We start from the raw sequence: 18037 nt of genomic DNA on the forward strand, positions 1-18037 counted from the left end.
TAAAACATAGTTAAAATGCAACCATAAAGGCATACATTAAAACATACACATATTAAAATAACTGAGGCAAAAGTTTAAACACAACAAACATAGAATGTGATTTAAAAGTCCCTAGTTAAAACTGACTGGGAAGGCCTGCCAAAAGAGATAGGTCTTTATTTGTTTTGTTTTTTTATTTGTTTTGTTTGTTTTTTTAATTCCAACAGCTCAATTAGCTGTAGACCTCTTCCAGCAGATCATTCTACAGTTTGCAACTTCTCAGCACATCACATATCTCTGGCAGGAGGAGACTGGACATTTCATCTTCCTGCTTGCTTAGCTGAATTTTAAAGTTGATTTCAGGGGCATTTACAATTTGAATTGTAAACTTTGTAATTAACTAACAGAATGCCATCCAATAGTCACAACTTCATTACATATACAGCTAAGTAGTGTTGGCCTGGCATGAGGCACCGCTCAAGGGGCTGGACAATTCATCTACACTGCAGATTACCCTGTAGGTAGCCAGCAACAGATAGGCCTGGAGTGGAGCGATACATTCTGGTGCCCACTCAAACCCTTTGCCTAAGGAAGGGACTCTTGATGCCTTTCAGGCCCCATGTACACAGCCATTCAATCCAGTTTCTGAGTCCAGATTATCTTCTTCGAACTTGATTACATTGCATTGTAGACTCCTATTATCCAATTCAAAGCAGATAATTTGGATTCAGAAACGGGATTATTTGGCAGTGGAGATCCAGCCTCAGAAGGATCATAGTGGCAATCACTCCCATCTTGTAGCAAGAGATTGGGATTATTACATTCTTTGTATTACCTAAGCTTTCTGGTAGGTATTGTAGATAAAAGTCAACCATAAGAACTTTTAAAAGTCTAATCCATGCTGTTTTCATTCAGAAATTCCATGCTTTAATAATTTAAGACTTAATTATAGGTAGCACTTAAGACCAAAATCTCTCTTAGCGTAACCTAAAAATATATGCCAGCATTGTTATACTTAATGGAGCAATGTGCAATAGGTGTGCTACAATCAGTCAGTTCTCCATACACCAATTCAAGAGTGTGAAAATGTTTGGCTGCACTACAGATTGCAGTTACACAACTTCTGAGAAAGCACAGCCAATTGAGTAACTGCTTTTCTAGCAGCATAGTGTCATACTTCTGTCTTCTCTCAATTCTTACTAAAATGTCTTTCAGGATTCCAAACGTTGCAAGAATAGGTCAGATAGATTTAGCATTCATAAAGCAAAGTTAACCAGTAAGAAAGCAAACACATCTCAGGTAAAGGAAAATGTTTTTGTAGTTATATTTTTGAGCGCAATAATAAAAATAGATTGCCTTTGTGTAACAGAAAACATGCTTGTATGATGTCAAACAGTATTTGCTTGTAGTGTGCATGCGTGCGTGCGTATGTATGTATGTGTGTGTGTGTGTATATATATACATATATCTTTCTCTAAGGAACATATTTGATTTTCCACTTTCCTGGTTAATCATTGTCTGCTTCTGGGAAAAAGTTGATATTGCCTCCTAAAAAATCTTTATTAGTTTATACACACATATACAAGCTTCCTTTCAATCCCCATGCATCTCCTTATTCAGATAGTAAGCATTACTAAGCATACTTGAACAGATCTTTTCCAATAAGCTCTTTATTAAACATCTATTATTCCAACCAGTCTAAAGTATTATGAAGTACATTGTTGTGGTGACTTTATTAATACATGGACTCCTACTGTTTGTTTCTGGGTGAAAATACCAGTTTAAATGCTGCTTTTATATTTTTAAGCAAAATAACTTTCAGGCTATCCTCTTCTTAAAACCTTGAGAGCTAATGAGATTTGATTGTTAACAGAATATAGTTTTGTGGGGGTTTTAAAACTGGCCAAAAGGTGGTGACCCCTGTGGACGTGGCAATCCAGTCAGAGATAAGAGAGTCAGACTACTTTTAAGGCACCTTTTCCAGCCCCTTTTCTAGCCCCATATTCATGTGGGGTGAGCAGAACAGATCCTAAAAAGGGCTGCTCAGTTGTGGATACAGCTGCAGACGTATTCAACTGCTTCAGACCTCAAGCATTCTAATTGGAGGTCAGCTGTTATCAACAGTGCTGTAGAATTTGAAGAGGCACAAATGTGGGGCGAAAGGGAGAAACATGTTAAGAGGACGACGTGTCAAACCAACCATTATTGGGGCCACCTTTCATCTTGAAATCAATATCCTCACTGTGAAAGAACATGCAGAACAAGAATAGGCCTCTACGCCCATCTACAGACCCACCCTAATACCCTACACTTGGAAGGCAATCATATTCAGCCACAAGTGATAGCCTATGAGGAGTTTTGTGTATAAACAATATGGAAATCTGGAGAGCAATGTTTGAAGTATGATCTAGTCTTTGCTTTGACGTGGCTCAGCAATGCTTCTGCATCAAATATTTCCCAATCTACTTGTGTTTCCATCATGGACTGAGTAGGTTGGCATAGAGCTCACTCTTGAGAGTCCAAGTTTTCACACAATGTGGGGAAATAATGTGTCACATGATATGAGTTTGGTTCACTACCCTGTCACATGTTTCTTCCTGGCAAACATTAGATCATATGAATAAAACAGCAATTGACTGAAAATAATTCATGTGATAGTATGTTTCTTTTTAACTTGATGCCATTAAACATAATCAGATTTATAAAAAAATTGTTTTAATTCCTTTCAGGGCTAAGTTAGGCCTTTACATCCCCCTCTCCTTAAATTAAATCAAAAAGATGAAAAGTCATGCAGTTGCCATTTTAATACAAACAGAGTATAACAGCTACTGAAAATACCAATAGGACTGTTGTTATTTTTGCAGAATCTGAAGATTTGTTTAAATAATATGCCATGGATTTAACTACAGAAACTCGTTCAACAAGTTAACCTTGCTAAAACAAATTTGCATACTTGAATGGTTTGGTAATTACTGCAGTTCGAAACCTGAAGACATTTAATGAATTATCCATGATAGTATTAATGGAGGTTACCTTGGCTTCACTGTACTTCAAGTAATAAATTCTACTGTCCAGCCAATATAGTTATTTCTATAAGAATATGCATTTTGGAAGGGAAGTAATTATATTAATGTTGCTAGTAACAGAGTCACTCTTTTGGAATGTGCTAAACTTCTCGTTAATGAACCTGCAACACTTGGAGATGTTAATAAATATATTGTATCAAGCAAAGCTTGACATGTCAAAAACATTATTTCATATTAGTTCTGTTTCAACAATACAAGTAGCACATGGTTTCATTTTTTTAAGTGCACATCTTATTTTCCTTATTAAGTTTGATGGAATCTTTTATAGGATCCAGAGATGCACTGTCTGTTACCTGAAAATGAAAACTGTGTAAAACTACTACATCATAACAATGGAGTATCTGAGGAACTTGAAAAAGGAAAGTTTGCTATAAGCTTTGTTGGAGCTTTGCGAATACCTGTGAGTATGAAACAGGTATCAGTTTGGAATTGTGACTTGGCCTATGCTCTAATTGTGTTACAAAATCCAGATAAAATAGAGATAGTACCTTGAATTGTACCTTTTTCCCATTGACAACATGTGTAGCTATGCAAACAACACGTGAAGTGGTCACTATGTAGTGCTTGTTATCAGAAAGATATGGAGATACCATTACTGGTTTTGTGCAGCAGTTTCTTCCCCTTGCTACCCCACTGGTATGTTTTGAAACAATATTGATTAGTACTGATATTTACATAAATAATTCCTGTGTTTCAAGTGTTTAACGTGCCATTTTACCCCTGCAATACTACAAAGAATGGATAGATCTGATTACAGAACAGAACTTAGAAAAAAGTCTCTGTGCTAAAAAGTAATGGTTTGGATGTCATCTATTTCATGGGACTTTTATACAGTCCTCTTGTCATTGAATGATCTATTTTCACATCTATATCCATTATCAAATTCCACAAGTAATCCCATTTTCTAACTCACCAGGGACACATAAAAGCTCAAAGGAAGCAGGTACACCAGGGATAGTTGCAATGCACAGTACTAAATTTGAATCCTGGTATTGGGATTAAGGGACAGACATTACTTTGGGATTTTTGCTTAAGCTAAATTGTCCAAGTGAGGAGAAAATGTGCTTAGTGTTTATTTCTTAATTTTGTTTCAGTTTTTTTTTTCAAAATTGATTTTATTTTCCATTCTCTGTAGGGAGTTGTGGAATTCTCTCTTTGTCTGTTATTTGCCAAATTGGTCAGCTACACTTTTCTTTTCTGGCTTCCATTATACATCACAAATGTAGGTAAGTTTTTACAGCACCATGTAAAGATGATCTTGTAAAATACTGTGCTTGACCAAAGAGAGAGTATTGCATTGTTATGATTTTTCTGGATACTGTATAATGTTTCTATGAGAAACAGTGGTAGCTTCAATTCTGGATAGTGGTGGTCAGAGTTCCAGGGGTTTGACTGATACATGCTTTTATTCATATAATTTTACTATTTTCCTTAAACCTGAGGAGGGGGGAACATCTTGTTTATATCTACACTAAGCTATGAGTTCCTCTTGTTCTTCTTATGTTGGGTGATGCTCCTGAAGATGCTATTATCAGAAAACTAAATCAGGCCCCAATTTATCTCCAGAGAACTCCTAATATGGCATTTTCAGTAGCAACATTATACAGTTTCCTTCCTTCTTTCTTTGTTGACAGATATGATATGTCACTGTGAGAACTCTGGTATATATAATTGTCCCAGGATATCTGATATAGTTGTTACCATAGCAGCTCCACTGCATTTCAAAGAAGGAAAAGGGTACCTGCATGCTGCTAGATTGACCAGGCAAAAGTGTAGGGCAGGAAGAGCTGGATGTGTATGTGTTTGCAAGGAATTCTTCCCCCCTCCCTTCAAGGTTGGAATTAATGGAGAAGTGTAAGGTTGTAGTACTGGCCTTGGATTGGAAGTGTGCATTATGAATTAATGAACCAATCTGCAGATTAAAACTTTCACAATATCAGGGTAGTTCTTATGAAGCATTACAAATAGAAATTTCCAAAAACAAGACATGAGGAAGCTCAATAGAATAATGGTAAAATTAGATCAAGTGCCATAATGTGCAGTATTGCAGTAGGAGGAATGAACAGAATAAATGGGGAGGTACAATTTTCTTTTGTTTGTTAGTTAGTAGTATCAGCCTGAATTGTGATATGCAGAATTCCAAGACCCAAGGACTTGCATAATTGCATGAAACTCTTGATGGTAAAATGCCTGACAATATCATCTTCAGGAGCTTCACCCAACACAAGAAGAATTAAGCGGTTAACAAGTCAGTGTCACGGGTCCCCCATCATTGATGTAAAATAAGAGTTGCTTCCTGCCCTCTAGTTAAATTTTTAAAACTTTACTGAACAGAACAATATAGTGAGTGTCTATCTCTTGAGAAATGAGATTGTTATCTAATACAGATATTTGCTCAGTTATGAATTCATCCACACAGTATTTGAATTGTTTCTCAACCCTAGAAATGTTTAAAGTTAATTAGGGATGTACTGTTGTACTAGACACACATTTTCCAGCTACATTCAAGCAGATTATACAGTATGTACTATGGTCATTCTGCTTTGTTCAGAAAGCTTGAATTCGTAATAATGTATGGTGCATCATGTATATTTTACACTTTAAGAAACCACAAATCTTAGTTATTTTTGTAGAACATTATGTATTACTGCATTCTGCAAGATGTTGTTCCTGTTTTTCCTCACTCTGTCAGAATTATTGGCAATACTGGGAAAGGGAAATTACTCTGGGAAAATTACACTTTACCAGAGCTTAATCAATTCAGTTTTCAATTATCCCCACAGGCCTAGCAATTATCAAAAAATAGCAGTAGATCCTAATCATAAATCTTCTGCAGCACATTTGATTTGTATGTAACCAGGAAGCACCCTGGAACAGATGTCTGCCTTGTATTAATTATAAAATACACCTCTAAATCTTAGATCTGTTTTCCTTCCTAGTTACATACATGTCCTGCTTTTTTTTTTTACTTTATCAAACTTATTATTATATCCTGTAATGATGTCAAGTTGTGGTAACCCTATTCTATACTTTCCTTGACAAGATTTATTCAGAGGGGATTTACCATTACTTTCCCCTGCCTGAGCAGGGATTTGGATCTTGGTCTCCCAGAGTCCTAGTCCAGCATTTATACCACTATGCTAAAAGATCATAAATGTTAATTAGTTATGGATAACTATTTAGTCATGATTGTGACATAGTTTCCATGCCATCCAGGACTAACTTTATGAGGCATCAACTGTGTGGGGAAAAGTAGGCCCATTATATTACTGATTAGGGCATAGTGAATGATGTTTCCATCACATTTGGCAGGATCTGCCTAGGAGAGGTTACATAATTAAATATAGCTGATTACAGAATTTCAGTAATAGTAGATGCAGACCTCTTTAGTACAGCAGATTATTTTAGCATACACCTTCTAAAGCATGTCTTCTAATAGCAATACATTAAGAGACTATATTGTTAGTCTCCAAGTTTTAGTTTAATTGCAGTTGGTTATGGCTGGAGTCCTGGTGGTTTTTTGTGTGTATATCTGTCTTCAGCTAATCTGTCAATTTATGATGACCCCATGAATTTCATAGAATATAATCTGTTATGTGTATCTTATATTAGATCTGATAAAGGAATATTTTGTTAGAACAGAGAAGCAAGAAACATACTCTGATAGCATAAAATAAATTGACCAATGCAGGGTATTTTCACTGTTTATAGATCAACTTAATGGTGTATGGAATTTGATCCTTTTCCCTGCAGCAATTTATTATTAGGTATACGTATCAGGCAGAATTGGCAATACTCATTATATTTCCAAAATGATAACTTACATCTAGTAATTTAATTCCTTCTTATTTGAAGGGATGAAGTTGAGGAAGGGTCATTTACACACCACTCCTCTGATAATTGTTCTCCTGAGCCTTTTCATATCAGCTGAAATGTCTAAACCATTTATCCCATATTTTCACTGTAGAACACCTTGATGCCAAGAAAGCAGGTGATCTTTCCACACTATTTGATGTTGGAGGAATCTTTGGTGAGTGTGTATCTGTTTATTACTCTAAAACTGTCCATACATAAAGGGTGCCCTACGGATTTGTGGGGATTCAGGTCCATGGATGCAAAAAAAAAAAAAAAAAATCCCTCACAACAGCAGTTGATTCCATTCCATAGTATTAAATGTCAATGGTATGTGCACAGATGACCCAGAGCTTGTTCATGTCACCATCCTTTTATAAGGATCCATAGTTGGTAGACATAAAGATCCATAGTTGGTGGAAATCACAGATCCAGAGCTCATGGATCTGGTGGGCCCAGTGTATGTTTAAATGGACAGCATACTTTAGCTCTTAGAAGCAAGAGCTACAAATAAATCCGTAAGTTGGGAGCAGGTCCTATAAGCTCTTAGAGAAAAGGCAATTTTTGAGGGGATACTGGAAAAGTAGTACTGATGAGATTTAATAACTTGGTTTAGGAATAGAACTAGGAGTTAGCATTCTGTTTTTAGAGACAATAGAAGCATCTGAACTGAGGAAACAATAATCGTTTTAAAAAGCAACAAGGGAAAGACTTTGTTGGCGTAAGCAAGAACACCAACTTTGTGATGTTCACTTAAGAAGCATTAGTAGGAAATCCAGTGGGAAATGATGACAGGCAGGTAGAGATTGCTTCCAAATTGGTTTCTCCTGTAATCTTTTGAGCTGTTATCAGCACAAAAGTGATAGCTGAAGGCATTGAAAGAAGAATTACTAAAAGAAAGAGAAAAGACTAGAAAAGTTAAGAACTTAAAAGAGTTTTTCTACTTCAAACCAGACATCTGTTATGATTTCTATAGTGACTGATCAGATGCTTCTGAAAAGTCTACAAGTTCTACCCCAAACTTATAGTCCTTTCAGAAGCATCTGATTGGTCACTGTAGGGTTAGTAAGAGGATGGTTCTTTTTTTTAATCACACTCTGTCATTGCTTGAAGAATAAGGTTGGAAAAGACCAAATTCCCTCAGAACAATTTCAATGCAAGAATGTAAAAAAGAATAGTACTAGCATTAGTTTGGGGGCTGGTGTATATCTAAGGCACTTTTAAATATCAATATCAGGAGAAAATGTATTTCAGAGTGATCTATAATGTAAAATTATAAGGATTGCCATTCAATACTATGAACACTTCTTTTTCTGCAGGTGGAATTTTGGCTGGTGTGATATCAGATCGTCTGAAAAAAAGGGCCACAACTTGTGGCATGATGCTCTTGGTTGCAGCACCCACAGTAAGAGGAATAATAAAGTAAAATTGTAGGCGTTTTTTATTATTCTGAAGATAAATGGCAGTCAGTGATAGAGGATTTTATAAAAAGTTTAATTTAACTTTGATTTGATAATCTATAGATTCCAGAATCCAAATTATTGGTTATTTATTAACTCATGTCTAGCAAACAGAGCAAGTATTCTTACTGGGAGCAAACAATTTTACTTCCTGATCTTTGTGACTCATTCAAATAGGTTTTTCTTGCAGTTGCTCAGAGTCTGTTCAGAATCTTATTTTATTTATGTAATTTATATCCGATCTTTCTCCCATATGAAACTAAAAGCAGCTTACACCAAGCATTAAAACAACACAGCTAAAACCATTTGAAATACAAAAATTAAAGTGGTATTCAACATAATCCACTTATAAACATTAATTAAAAATCTTCTACCCCTGAACCACAGCATCTCTACTGTACTTTTCCCCAATGGGTTCCTCTGACTTTCCTTATTCCTCTCTATTTACTGCAGTATCAACAATATTTAGGAACACACTGTCATCTTTGGTCATTGTTGAATGATTGTAAACAAATCCCATTGATACTTTTCCATGTTTTTCCTTTGTTCTTTAACTTGTTCTATATGTAAAGTTTCTTGATGATTTGAACTAATCATGTATTGCTTTTACCCGCTTTAGTTGTATGCATTCTCTGCAATTAGTAGAATGGGCCCCGAAGCCACCATAGGTGAGTTCTCAATTTTCTCAAGTATGATACAAATTTTGAGAATTTAATGAGATTTGGGACTGACCTAGACGATCCCCAATTCTGATTTTTAAATCTAGAATTTCTGTAAGGTGAGAGATCACTTTAGGTAGGCTTTCCTGTGACAAGATCTCCCATTTTACAAGTGTTCAGCGCAAATTATCTGAAAAAATATTTTTGTTGAAAATCCCTAATGTTTCTTGCTATATCTATCTAAAAGAAAGTGCTTAGCTTTTTTCTTTTAGAGAATAGCAAAATATTCTTGTGGTTTAATTTTTTCCATGGAGTGTTCAGACATATCAGCACACCCTTTCTCATTAAAGATTAGAAGAGTTGGATCCCACTAAGCTGAACAACTTTCGGCCAGTCTCAAATCTCCCCTTTCTAGCCAAGGTTCTGGAAAAGGGTGTGGCGTCTCAGCTCCTAAGTTTCTTGGATGAAACCAATTATCTGGATCCATTTCAATCTGGTTTCAGACCCGGTCATGGAACAGAGATGGCACTGGTCGCCTTGGTAGATGATCTACAAAGAGAGCTAGACAGGGGAGTGTGTCCCTATTATTCTGAACCTCTCAGTAGCGTTTGATACCATCGACCATGGTATCATTCTGGGTCATCTCACTGGGATGGAATTAGGAGACACTGTTTTGCAGTGGCTCTGTTTCTTCCTAGAGGACTGGACTCAGAAGGTGGTGTTGGGGGACTTCTGTTTCACCCTGTGGCCTGTGGGGACCCTCAGGGTTCTATCTTGTCTCCCATGTTGTTTAATATGTACGTGAAACTGCTGAGTGAGGTCATCTGGAGTTTTGGAGTTTGTGTCATATATATGCAGATGACGCCCAACTCTATTGCTCCTTTCCACCAAAAGCCAACCCTAAACCGGTGCCTGTCATCAGTAATGGACTAGACGAGGGCTAATAAATTGAAATTAAATACTGACAAGACAGGTCAGTAAGGAGGCAGATCAGGGTATAGGGATACAACCTGTGCTGGATGGGCTTACACTCCCCCCGAAGACACAGGTATGTAGCTTGGAGGTGATTCTGGACTCATGGCTAACCCTGGAGGCCAGGTGTCAGTGGTGGCCAGGAGTGCCTTTGCACAATTAAAGCTTGTGCGCCAGCTCCACCCATACTTTGAAACACCAGGTCTGTCCATGGTAGTCCACACCTTAGTTACATCCCATTTGGATTACTGCAACATGCTCTACTTGGGACTGCCTTCGAAGATAGTTTGGAAGCTCCAGTTGGTCCAGATATCTGCAGCCAGATTACTAACTGGGGCTCCACACAAGGAGAGAACCACTCCCATGTTGCAGCAACTCCACTGGCTGCCAGTTTGCTTCCAGGAGAAATACAAAGTGCTGGTCATTACCTATAAAGCCCTAAACGGTTTAGGCCCAGACTGTTATTGGGCTAACCACATCTCCACATACAAGCCTGCTCAGGTGCTTTGATCAACAGATGAGGCCCTACTCTTGGTCCCACCCATGTATAAAGCATGGCTGGTGGGAACAAGAGAGGGGGGCTTTTCCATGGTCCCAACCCCCCCCCCCCCCCCGATGCCGCCTCGGGAACTCCTTTCCAAAAGAGATCAAAATGACTCCCTTTTTACTCTCATATAAAAAACAATTTAAAACTTCCTATAGAGAGGAGGCATAGAAGATCAATGATTAGATACTCGTTCTTAGCCTTCATATTCAGTCCTCATTTGCTTCTATGTCTGCCATTGCTACTGCTTTGTTGTGAACTTGGCACCTCTTCAGTCCTAATTAGAAGAGCTGTAGTAAGCTAAGTGTCTCTTCAATTCAGCATACTTGATTCAATATGTCAAATAAGGAGACTGATGCCATTTCTTTATGTCGCATTTTTATGCCAAGAACATTCTACCGGATTACCATTTTTGCCTTATTAGGTGTTTTGGAAAATGATATTTACACTGGTTATAATCTCATAGCTATTCTGTTTTAATAAACATACACATTGAATAAAAAATATTACACACTCTTACGTATTTCTGGAATCCACATCAATTCTGATTAACTAATATGTATTTTTCATCTCATTTGAAGTTATGTTACTCATCTGTGGAGCTCTTGTAAATGGTCCTTATGCATTGATCACAACAGCTGTGTCAGCTGACTTGGTGAGTTCTTTCCTGTTCCTTTTAACAAAAATAAGGACACATGAAAGGGAGGAAGGCAAAGTTCTAGGGAAGCATAGAAACCACAGAGAGAGATAGCTGTCACATCAATCAAGACTTCAAGTACAATTATCTCTCTTCACCCTAGAAAGAGGTGAAGGGTACCCAGTATCTATTACTCCAATGCGATCTTTGAAGAAGATGGATTAGGAAAAGCTATTATTTTATCCTAAAGGCAGTTCCTTTGTGAAGCTAACCTCTAAAACAGTTTATATATGGAGTGATAGTAGTAGCATAACTACATGGAAATCAAAGTGTGGTCTAAGTTCAAAACTCCAGTAATGTGTAGTCTACTTCTTACACATTATGCATTTCAGCCTCTTTTTAGAGTTTACAAATTAGATGCTACTCTGTGTTAAATTTTCACTCCAAGAAGCCTACTTTTTGGAAAAATCTTTCACAAAATAATTTACCTGATAAAGTGCTATTGCATGCATTATGTCATGAAATTGTATACTAAACATAGTTATTGATATTGTTTTAACTTCTTTTCAAATGTTTCCATTCCCTTTATATTGAAACATCAAAGACTGATTATTTTGCTTTTAAAGGGTACACATAAGAGTCTTAAAGGAAATGCAAGAGCACTATCCACAGTTACAGCCATCATTGATGGAACAGGTTCTGTAGGTAAGCATCGTTTTATAATATACCTGTGTTAGAAGCCAAGAATTGGAATGATCTATGAAATCTTTCCATGATAGCATGTGATAATATGCAAATAATTGCAACTGTTATGCATGAAGAGTAGTTTGCATTTTCATAATCCTCCCCTCCTTTTCATTCGTGTTAGAATCCTAACTACTGTAATATTTACAATTTTGTGGTAAAGCAGTAACGTCATATAGAGAAGCCTTATTCATTGTTGAGATTTCAGTACATTGTTCTTGCCAATTATATATACTAATTCTTGTGTAATATTCCATTAATTTGTGTGTATTGCTTTTTAGGCGCGGCTTTAGGACCTTTGTTAGCAGGTCTCCTCTCCCCCTCTGGTTGGAACAATGTATTTTATATGCTGATGATAGCAGATGCCTGTGCCTTATTAGTAAGTCTGCCATAATATTATGTTTCTGTTCTAATTTGGCTCATTTGTTTACATCCAGGGTTCAGCTTTAACAAGATGCCCATAGCTGTTTGAAAATGCAGAGTTCCAAAGCGTGACTAAATGTAGTATTCTGAAACATATTGGGACAACTGCAGTTTAGTTTCTATACAATGCATATTCACCAATAGATTTTTTAAAAAGTAGATAGAAAAGAAACTATCCAAATATACTTTGCTATTAGCAACTATAAATTCTTCGTGTGTTTACAAGTGATAACATGAAAAGCAGTTCAATAAAGAGAACTGAATTTTTTTTGTCTTTATCCTCCAAACAGTACCATGGTTATTATTACTGAAACACTAAAACTTAACACTTAATATTCTGTAGTCTGATTTTCGAAACAATCTGAAAAATATTTTTCCACAGGTTTCCTAATTACATAAGGCATTTTTAATCATGTCAGAGGTGGCTTGAGAAACTGCAAGTTGCTTCTGATATGAGAGAATTGGCCATCTGCAGAGACGTTGCCCAGGAGACGTCCAGATGTGTTACCATCCTGTGGAAGGCTTCTCTCATGTCTCCAAATGGGAAGCTGGGGCTGACAGATGAGAGCTCACCCGTCTCACGGATTCGAATTGCCAACCTTCAGGTTGGAACAGTGTATTTTATATGCTGATGATAGCAGTCAGCAGCTCAGTCAGCACAAAGGTTTAACCCATTGGGCCACCGCAGCGCCACATAAGGCATTACTGACATAAGACTAAAGGCAGCGAATCATAGAGGTTCTCTGTGTTCTGTTTTCAGATTCATCCTTAATTCTATTTTTACTGGTTTTATTGAAATAGGATAGTCTTGAGAGGACTTGTTTTGTAGAGATGTGGATTGTCTTCGGTTTTCAAAGACTTGAGCATGAGATATGATATTTTACTTGAAGCTCAAATTGTTTTTGAGGTTCAAACTAAAAGCCGTTCCTGTAAATGTCTGTTTTTGCTAATGCAAAAGCAAAAGTAGGAGAGAGAATCGTTTGAGCTACTGGAAAGTTGCCTTCCAACCAGAGCCACCTCTTCTGTGAACCAGAATCGGGCAGCTGCCTCAGGCAGCTGATTTTTAAAAGGGTCTATAAAGACAATAGCTCATTTGTTAATTTAATGTATTATTGTATTTTGGTGCCATCAAAATCACTTCAGTGCTTTGGGAGTTGTAGGAAAGGAGCATTATTTACTGCTCTGTCCTGGGCAGTAAAATGTCATTCTGGGTTGACATTCAACCCAGTGTGGGGTTTTCTTCATATTTCAGCATTTCAAACTATCAAACTATCAAAGGGATCCCATGTAAGCCCTTCCCATTTTATACCAGGAGACCAGAAATCTACCACAACATCCTCAATGCAGTTTATCCACATGACTGTGTACTTCCTTTCTTTTAAACTGCTCCATATAGGCATGAATTTCTGTTAAGATTCAAGAAACATTCCTTTACTACGGACTGTATTCACTTTTTCTTTGTTTCTGATGTGCTTGCAAACGCTTGAGTACCTTACTTTAAAACTCCATCATGTTTAAAATTTAAAATGAAGGATATCTGTTAGTCATCATATCTAATTAGCATATTTTCTTTTCATTCCTATAGTTTTTACTCCGCCTTATACGGAAGGAACTTGATTGTAGTTTGGATCAGACTCTGTAAGTTCTTAAATTCCTATATACTGAGACAACTTTTAGCCAACAGTTCTTTCCTCCCCCTTTTCTATGTTTGAAATGAACACAAGTATTTATAACAGCCTTTAAAATAATTTTTCATCAAAAATGTTTGGAAAGGCTTTTAATTTTTTTAAAAAATGAAGCATTTTCATATAAATTAGACAAGTACAAATATATTTCATCTTTTATTACACTTTTATGCTTATTTGACAGTATGTGTTGTTCTCTAAATACTACATTTCAATTTTGTTTGGCTTAAAGGAGCTGTGTATAATAACACTCTTACTTCAGCTAACCATACTCTCCATCACGTCTGCTCATGTATATCTTCCTTGGATCACTGCTTGATTTTTTTAATCTACAAAAACATAACATATAATCATGTGAAATTAAAGTGGAACTGGACCACATGTATTCCTGAGGCTGTAGTTAATACAAATCACACTGGATTGATTCCTAATAGGAGTAAGCTGGAGGACAGAGCTAGGCAGCTTGTGACCCTATTCTTGGACTGCAGTCAACTTTAATTATGTTTGCTGGGGTCATGGGAGTAGTGGTTCAACCTCTGGAAGACCTTACGTTTCCCACTCTGATTATCGGTTGTGCATTAAACCTGTGCTAGGCTCCATTTGCATTTAAAACATAGTTCAGGGTGTTGGCAATAAGCAATTGCACCCTTAAGCAATTTCAGCCAAAAGATGTGTACAGATGCTCAGTAATCAAGAACAACAGACACAAATTCCCTCTTCCTGCTATAGTGATGGTCCATTTTCCAGGAGAATTTGCAAACCACCTTGTAATTAACTAAGCTTTTGTAATCATAAGAGGTTCTTGTACCATTCACTTAGCTACTGGATTAACAGTCGATTTTATTTGTCTATTTATTTTTTGAAATATAAACACACTCAGTGGGGCTAATTATGTATAACTAGCGCAGTGGTTCTCAACCTGTGGGTCTCCAGATCTTTTGGCCTACAACTCCCAGAAATCCCAGCCAGTTTACCACCTGTTAGGATTTCTGGGAGCTGAAGGCCAAAACATCTGGGGACCCACAGGTTGAGAACCACTGAACTAGTGTATATACCCAGCGTTTCCCAGGTGTCAGTGGGGACATTGCCTTCTGCTTTCTCTTTCTTTCCTCCCCTCATGCCTTTCCCCTTTCCCTTCCATTTCCTTTTCCCTCTCTCCCTTCATCTTTCTCCCCCATCCTTGCTTTTCCCTTCCCCCCTCTTTTTTCTTTCTTCCCGCACTTCCTTTCTTCCTGCCTCCCTTCCCCTCATACTTCATACTTCATTCCCTTCTTTCCTAGTGACATCACAGAAGGGCCAATCCAATGACATCATCAAGGGCCAACCCTTTCCTAGCAACATGTGGTACTGACAGACAAACAAACAAACAGACTTTGACTTATATATATATATAGAGAGAGAGAGAGAGAGAGAGAGAGAGAGAGAGAAATAGATTAAAATAGCTTTCCTTGCCTTAAATTGCTATGGGTTGGTCATACATTCGAACTAAAAAGCATATAAAAGTAGGGGGCTCCTTCTTCAAAGTCACTGATTGCCGATTATCAGGTTTTGTTACTTGTTGCTAATATTTGTCATTCTTTTTCAGGTTTAAAGAGCACTGATTATCTGGCAAGAAGTACACTACATGATACATTTTAAATAATTCTTTAAAAAAATGATCCAGATAGCCTATTTATTTTTCCCGCCCACTCAGGAAGGAAATGGTTTTATCAGCCAGGACATTGATGGTGGTGGGAAGAGGAATCCATGTTGCACATGTTTCTCTGGATCCAGGTTTTGATGGAAGTAGTTGCTCTGTATTTGAGTTACGTTTTTGAAATTCTTTGCACAATTGGTGAAGAAGGCTTAAGAAAGTCATCTGTGTATTTTCTCTCTCTTTTTCATTTGCACATGTCGCAATATCTCAGGAAGCTGTCATTTAAAGAAAGGAAGTAGTCGCTCTTTTAAAGCACAACTGAGCCAAAGAAAATGTGCCTTGATATTCATTTGTCTTAAGTAAATGTTATACTACATGGTTGGTTTCAGGGTAATTTAATAGACTGAAACAGATCTGAGAGCAAGGGACTAAGTTAATTTCAGTTGTTTGTTTTCAGTGTGCTAAAAAGGATTAGCAAAATTTTGAGCAAAGTGTCCTTTATGTCATGTTTTGACTGTGCTAGAATTGCCGTTGTTGAATGTGTGCAACTTTTTCATTTGTCAGAAAACAGGATCTCCCTATTAAGCAGTGCTAACAAATAACTTTTCACATTCTGCAAGCTGCGAAGACAATATCTGGCATGTATTAAGTTGGAACCAATGTATCAAAGATACATAGTAGTCATAGTAACTAACCCATTTTCCTGATTCAAGTTTAATCTCATGGACTCTAGTGAGTAAGCAACTGAAGAAAAGCATCCTTATCCATTATCTGTAACATAGTACCATTTGGAAGCTTACTAGATTTGGTATATTGATCAGATGTGGCTGATTGTATAGATGACATAAAACAAGACCAGATGACTTGCTATTGAACCTTCTGTCATGTATTTTCGTGTATGCGTCTGCTTATAATTGAGGGTCGTACAAAATAAATGCAGAAGTAATGCATCAACTTTAGTCATAGCTAAAGCTGCAAGATAACATTCTTACTGTTTTGAAAAGTAAAATTAGCCTTGATCATCTGATATAATGAATGCTGGATCTTCCTATTGCTTATTTAAAACCATTCCCAGTAACAAAGTGAATAGAGACGTTCCTGCTTTTGTGGTGTTCTGTGCATTCATCAGAATCCCTTATAATTCAACATTGTGATGCTTTTCTCTGGAGCTTTAGTCATACCTGTGACTCATTATTTTGATTCCCGGTCCTGAATATAACTAATTAGAGTGCCCTTATCACAGGACACTCTTTGTTGAAGAAATAATAGCGTTATTCATTCAGTAGCTGAACTTAGATTTACTACTGAGTATTTTCACTGATGGCAAATGTGATATTCATACCTGGACTTCCACAGCCTTAATCTGCATTGTAGTTACATATAAGCAGGAAAAAAATGAACATTTTACCAAAGGCAGGGAGAGAAATTATTCCATGAAAGCACAAGTGTTAACCATTTGTCCACATTGTTAAGGATCCTTCTGTAAAATGCCACCAGTGAAAAGCTGGCTTCTGCTCTGTAAAGGTTTAGTACATAACTCTTTTTTAAAAAAGAAAAGTAAGGTATATATTATAAAAGTGGGGACTTTTGTAGTTTTCAGTCTGTGTTTTGCTAATGTGTATTTATTAAAGTTAAACAATTTACCACTTTCTAGTTGTTGGTTTCTTTTTGAAAGCAGTATACAACACAGTTTTAACACAAGATGTGAGGGGAATACGTGAGGGAAAGTCATAAGGAGGAGGGAGCAGGCTTGTTTTCTGCTGCTCTGGAGACAAGGATGTGGAACAATGGCTTCAAACTACAAGAAAGGAGATTTCACCTGAACATTAGGAAGAACTTCCTGACTGTGAGACCTGTTCAGCAGTGGAACTCTCTGCGCTGGAGTGTGGTGGAGGCTCCTTCTTTGGAGTTTTAAACAGAGGCTGGATGGCCATCTGTCAGGAGTGCTTTGAATGCGGTTTTCCTGCTTCTTAGCAGGGGGTTGGACTGAATGGCCCACAAGGTCTCTTCCAACTCTCTGATTCTAAGATGAATCAGGAAGCCCTGGCTTCCAGATACAGCAGTCAGAATTAGCTTCACTATCTGATAATTCATATTTTGATTTCCTTTCTAGTTTTGGCTAGTTTCCAGTTTGGGACGTATGAGTCAGCAAAATGTCTTGGCATTAAGGATGCATGCTGGTTAGTTTACTGTTTGTTTTCATGCTGTGGGTATTTATTGATATATGGACAATCTTCAAATAATTGTTTTACTAAAAAGCTGCAGTGAAATTAACAGAGTAGAGAAATGATATGAGGGTGGCCTGCTGAACTGTTCTCCCACTAACAATATGTTTTTGAATTTTTCTTTTTCCCCAATTG

General features: G+C 37.1%; 1 protein-coding gene across 1 annotated transcript in view; it reads left to right on the forward strand.

Moving 5' to 3' along the window:
• The window catches only part of SLC37A1 (solute carrier family 37 member 1), a 34573-nt gene extending 17247 nt beyond the window's left edge, over positions 1-17326 (forward strand). The window contains exons 10-19 of the mRNA XM_060770277.2: positions 3334-3465; positions 4201-4291; positions 7033-7095; positions 8237-8322; positions 8997-9045; positions 11134-11207; positions 11816-11894; positions 12215-12312; positions 13942-13994; positions 15627-17326. Coding sequence (XP_060626260.1) covers positions 3334-3465; positions 4201-4291; positions 7033-7095; positions 8237-8322; positions 8997-9045; positions 11134-11207; positions 11816-11894; positions 12215-12312; positions 13942-13994; positions 15627-15642 — 741 coding nt within the window. The 3' untranslated portion in view covers positions 15643-17326. The remainder of the gene's footprint in view (positions 1-3333; positions 3466-4200; positions 4292-7032; positions 7096-8236; positions 8323-8996; positions 9046-11133; positions 11208-11815; positions 11895-12214; positions 12313-13941; positions 13995-15626) is intronic.
• Positions 17327-18037: the final 711 nt, after the last annotated feature.

This window comes from Anolis sagrei, chromosome 3 (assembly GCF_037176765.1).
Source record: "Anolis sagrei isolate rAnoSag1 chromosome 3, rAnoSag1.mat, whole genome shotgun sequence".
Lineage (NCBI taxonomy): Eukaryota > Metazoa > Chordata > Lepidosauria > Squamata > Dactyloidae > Anolis > Anolis sagrei.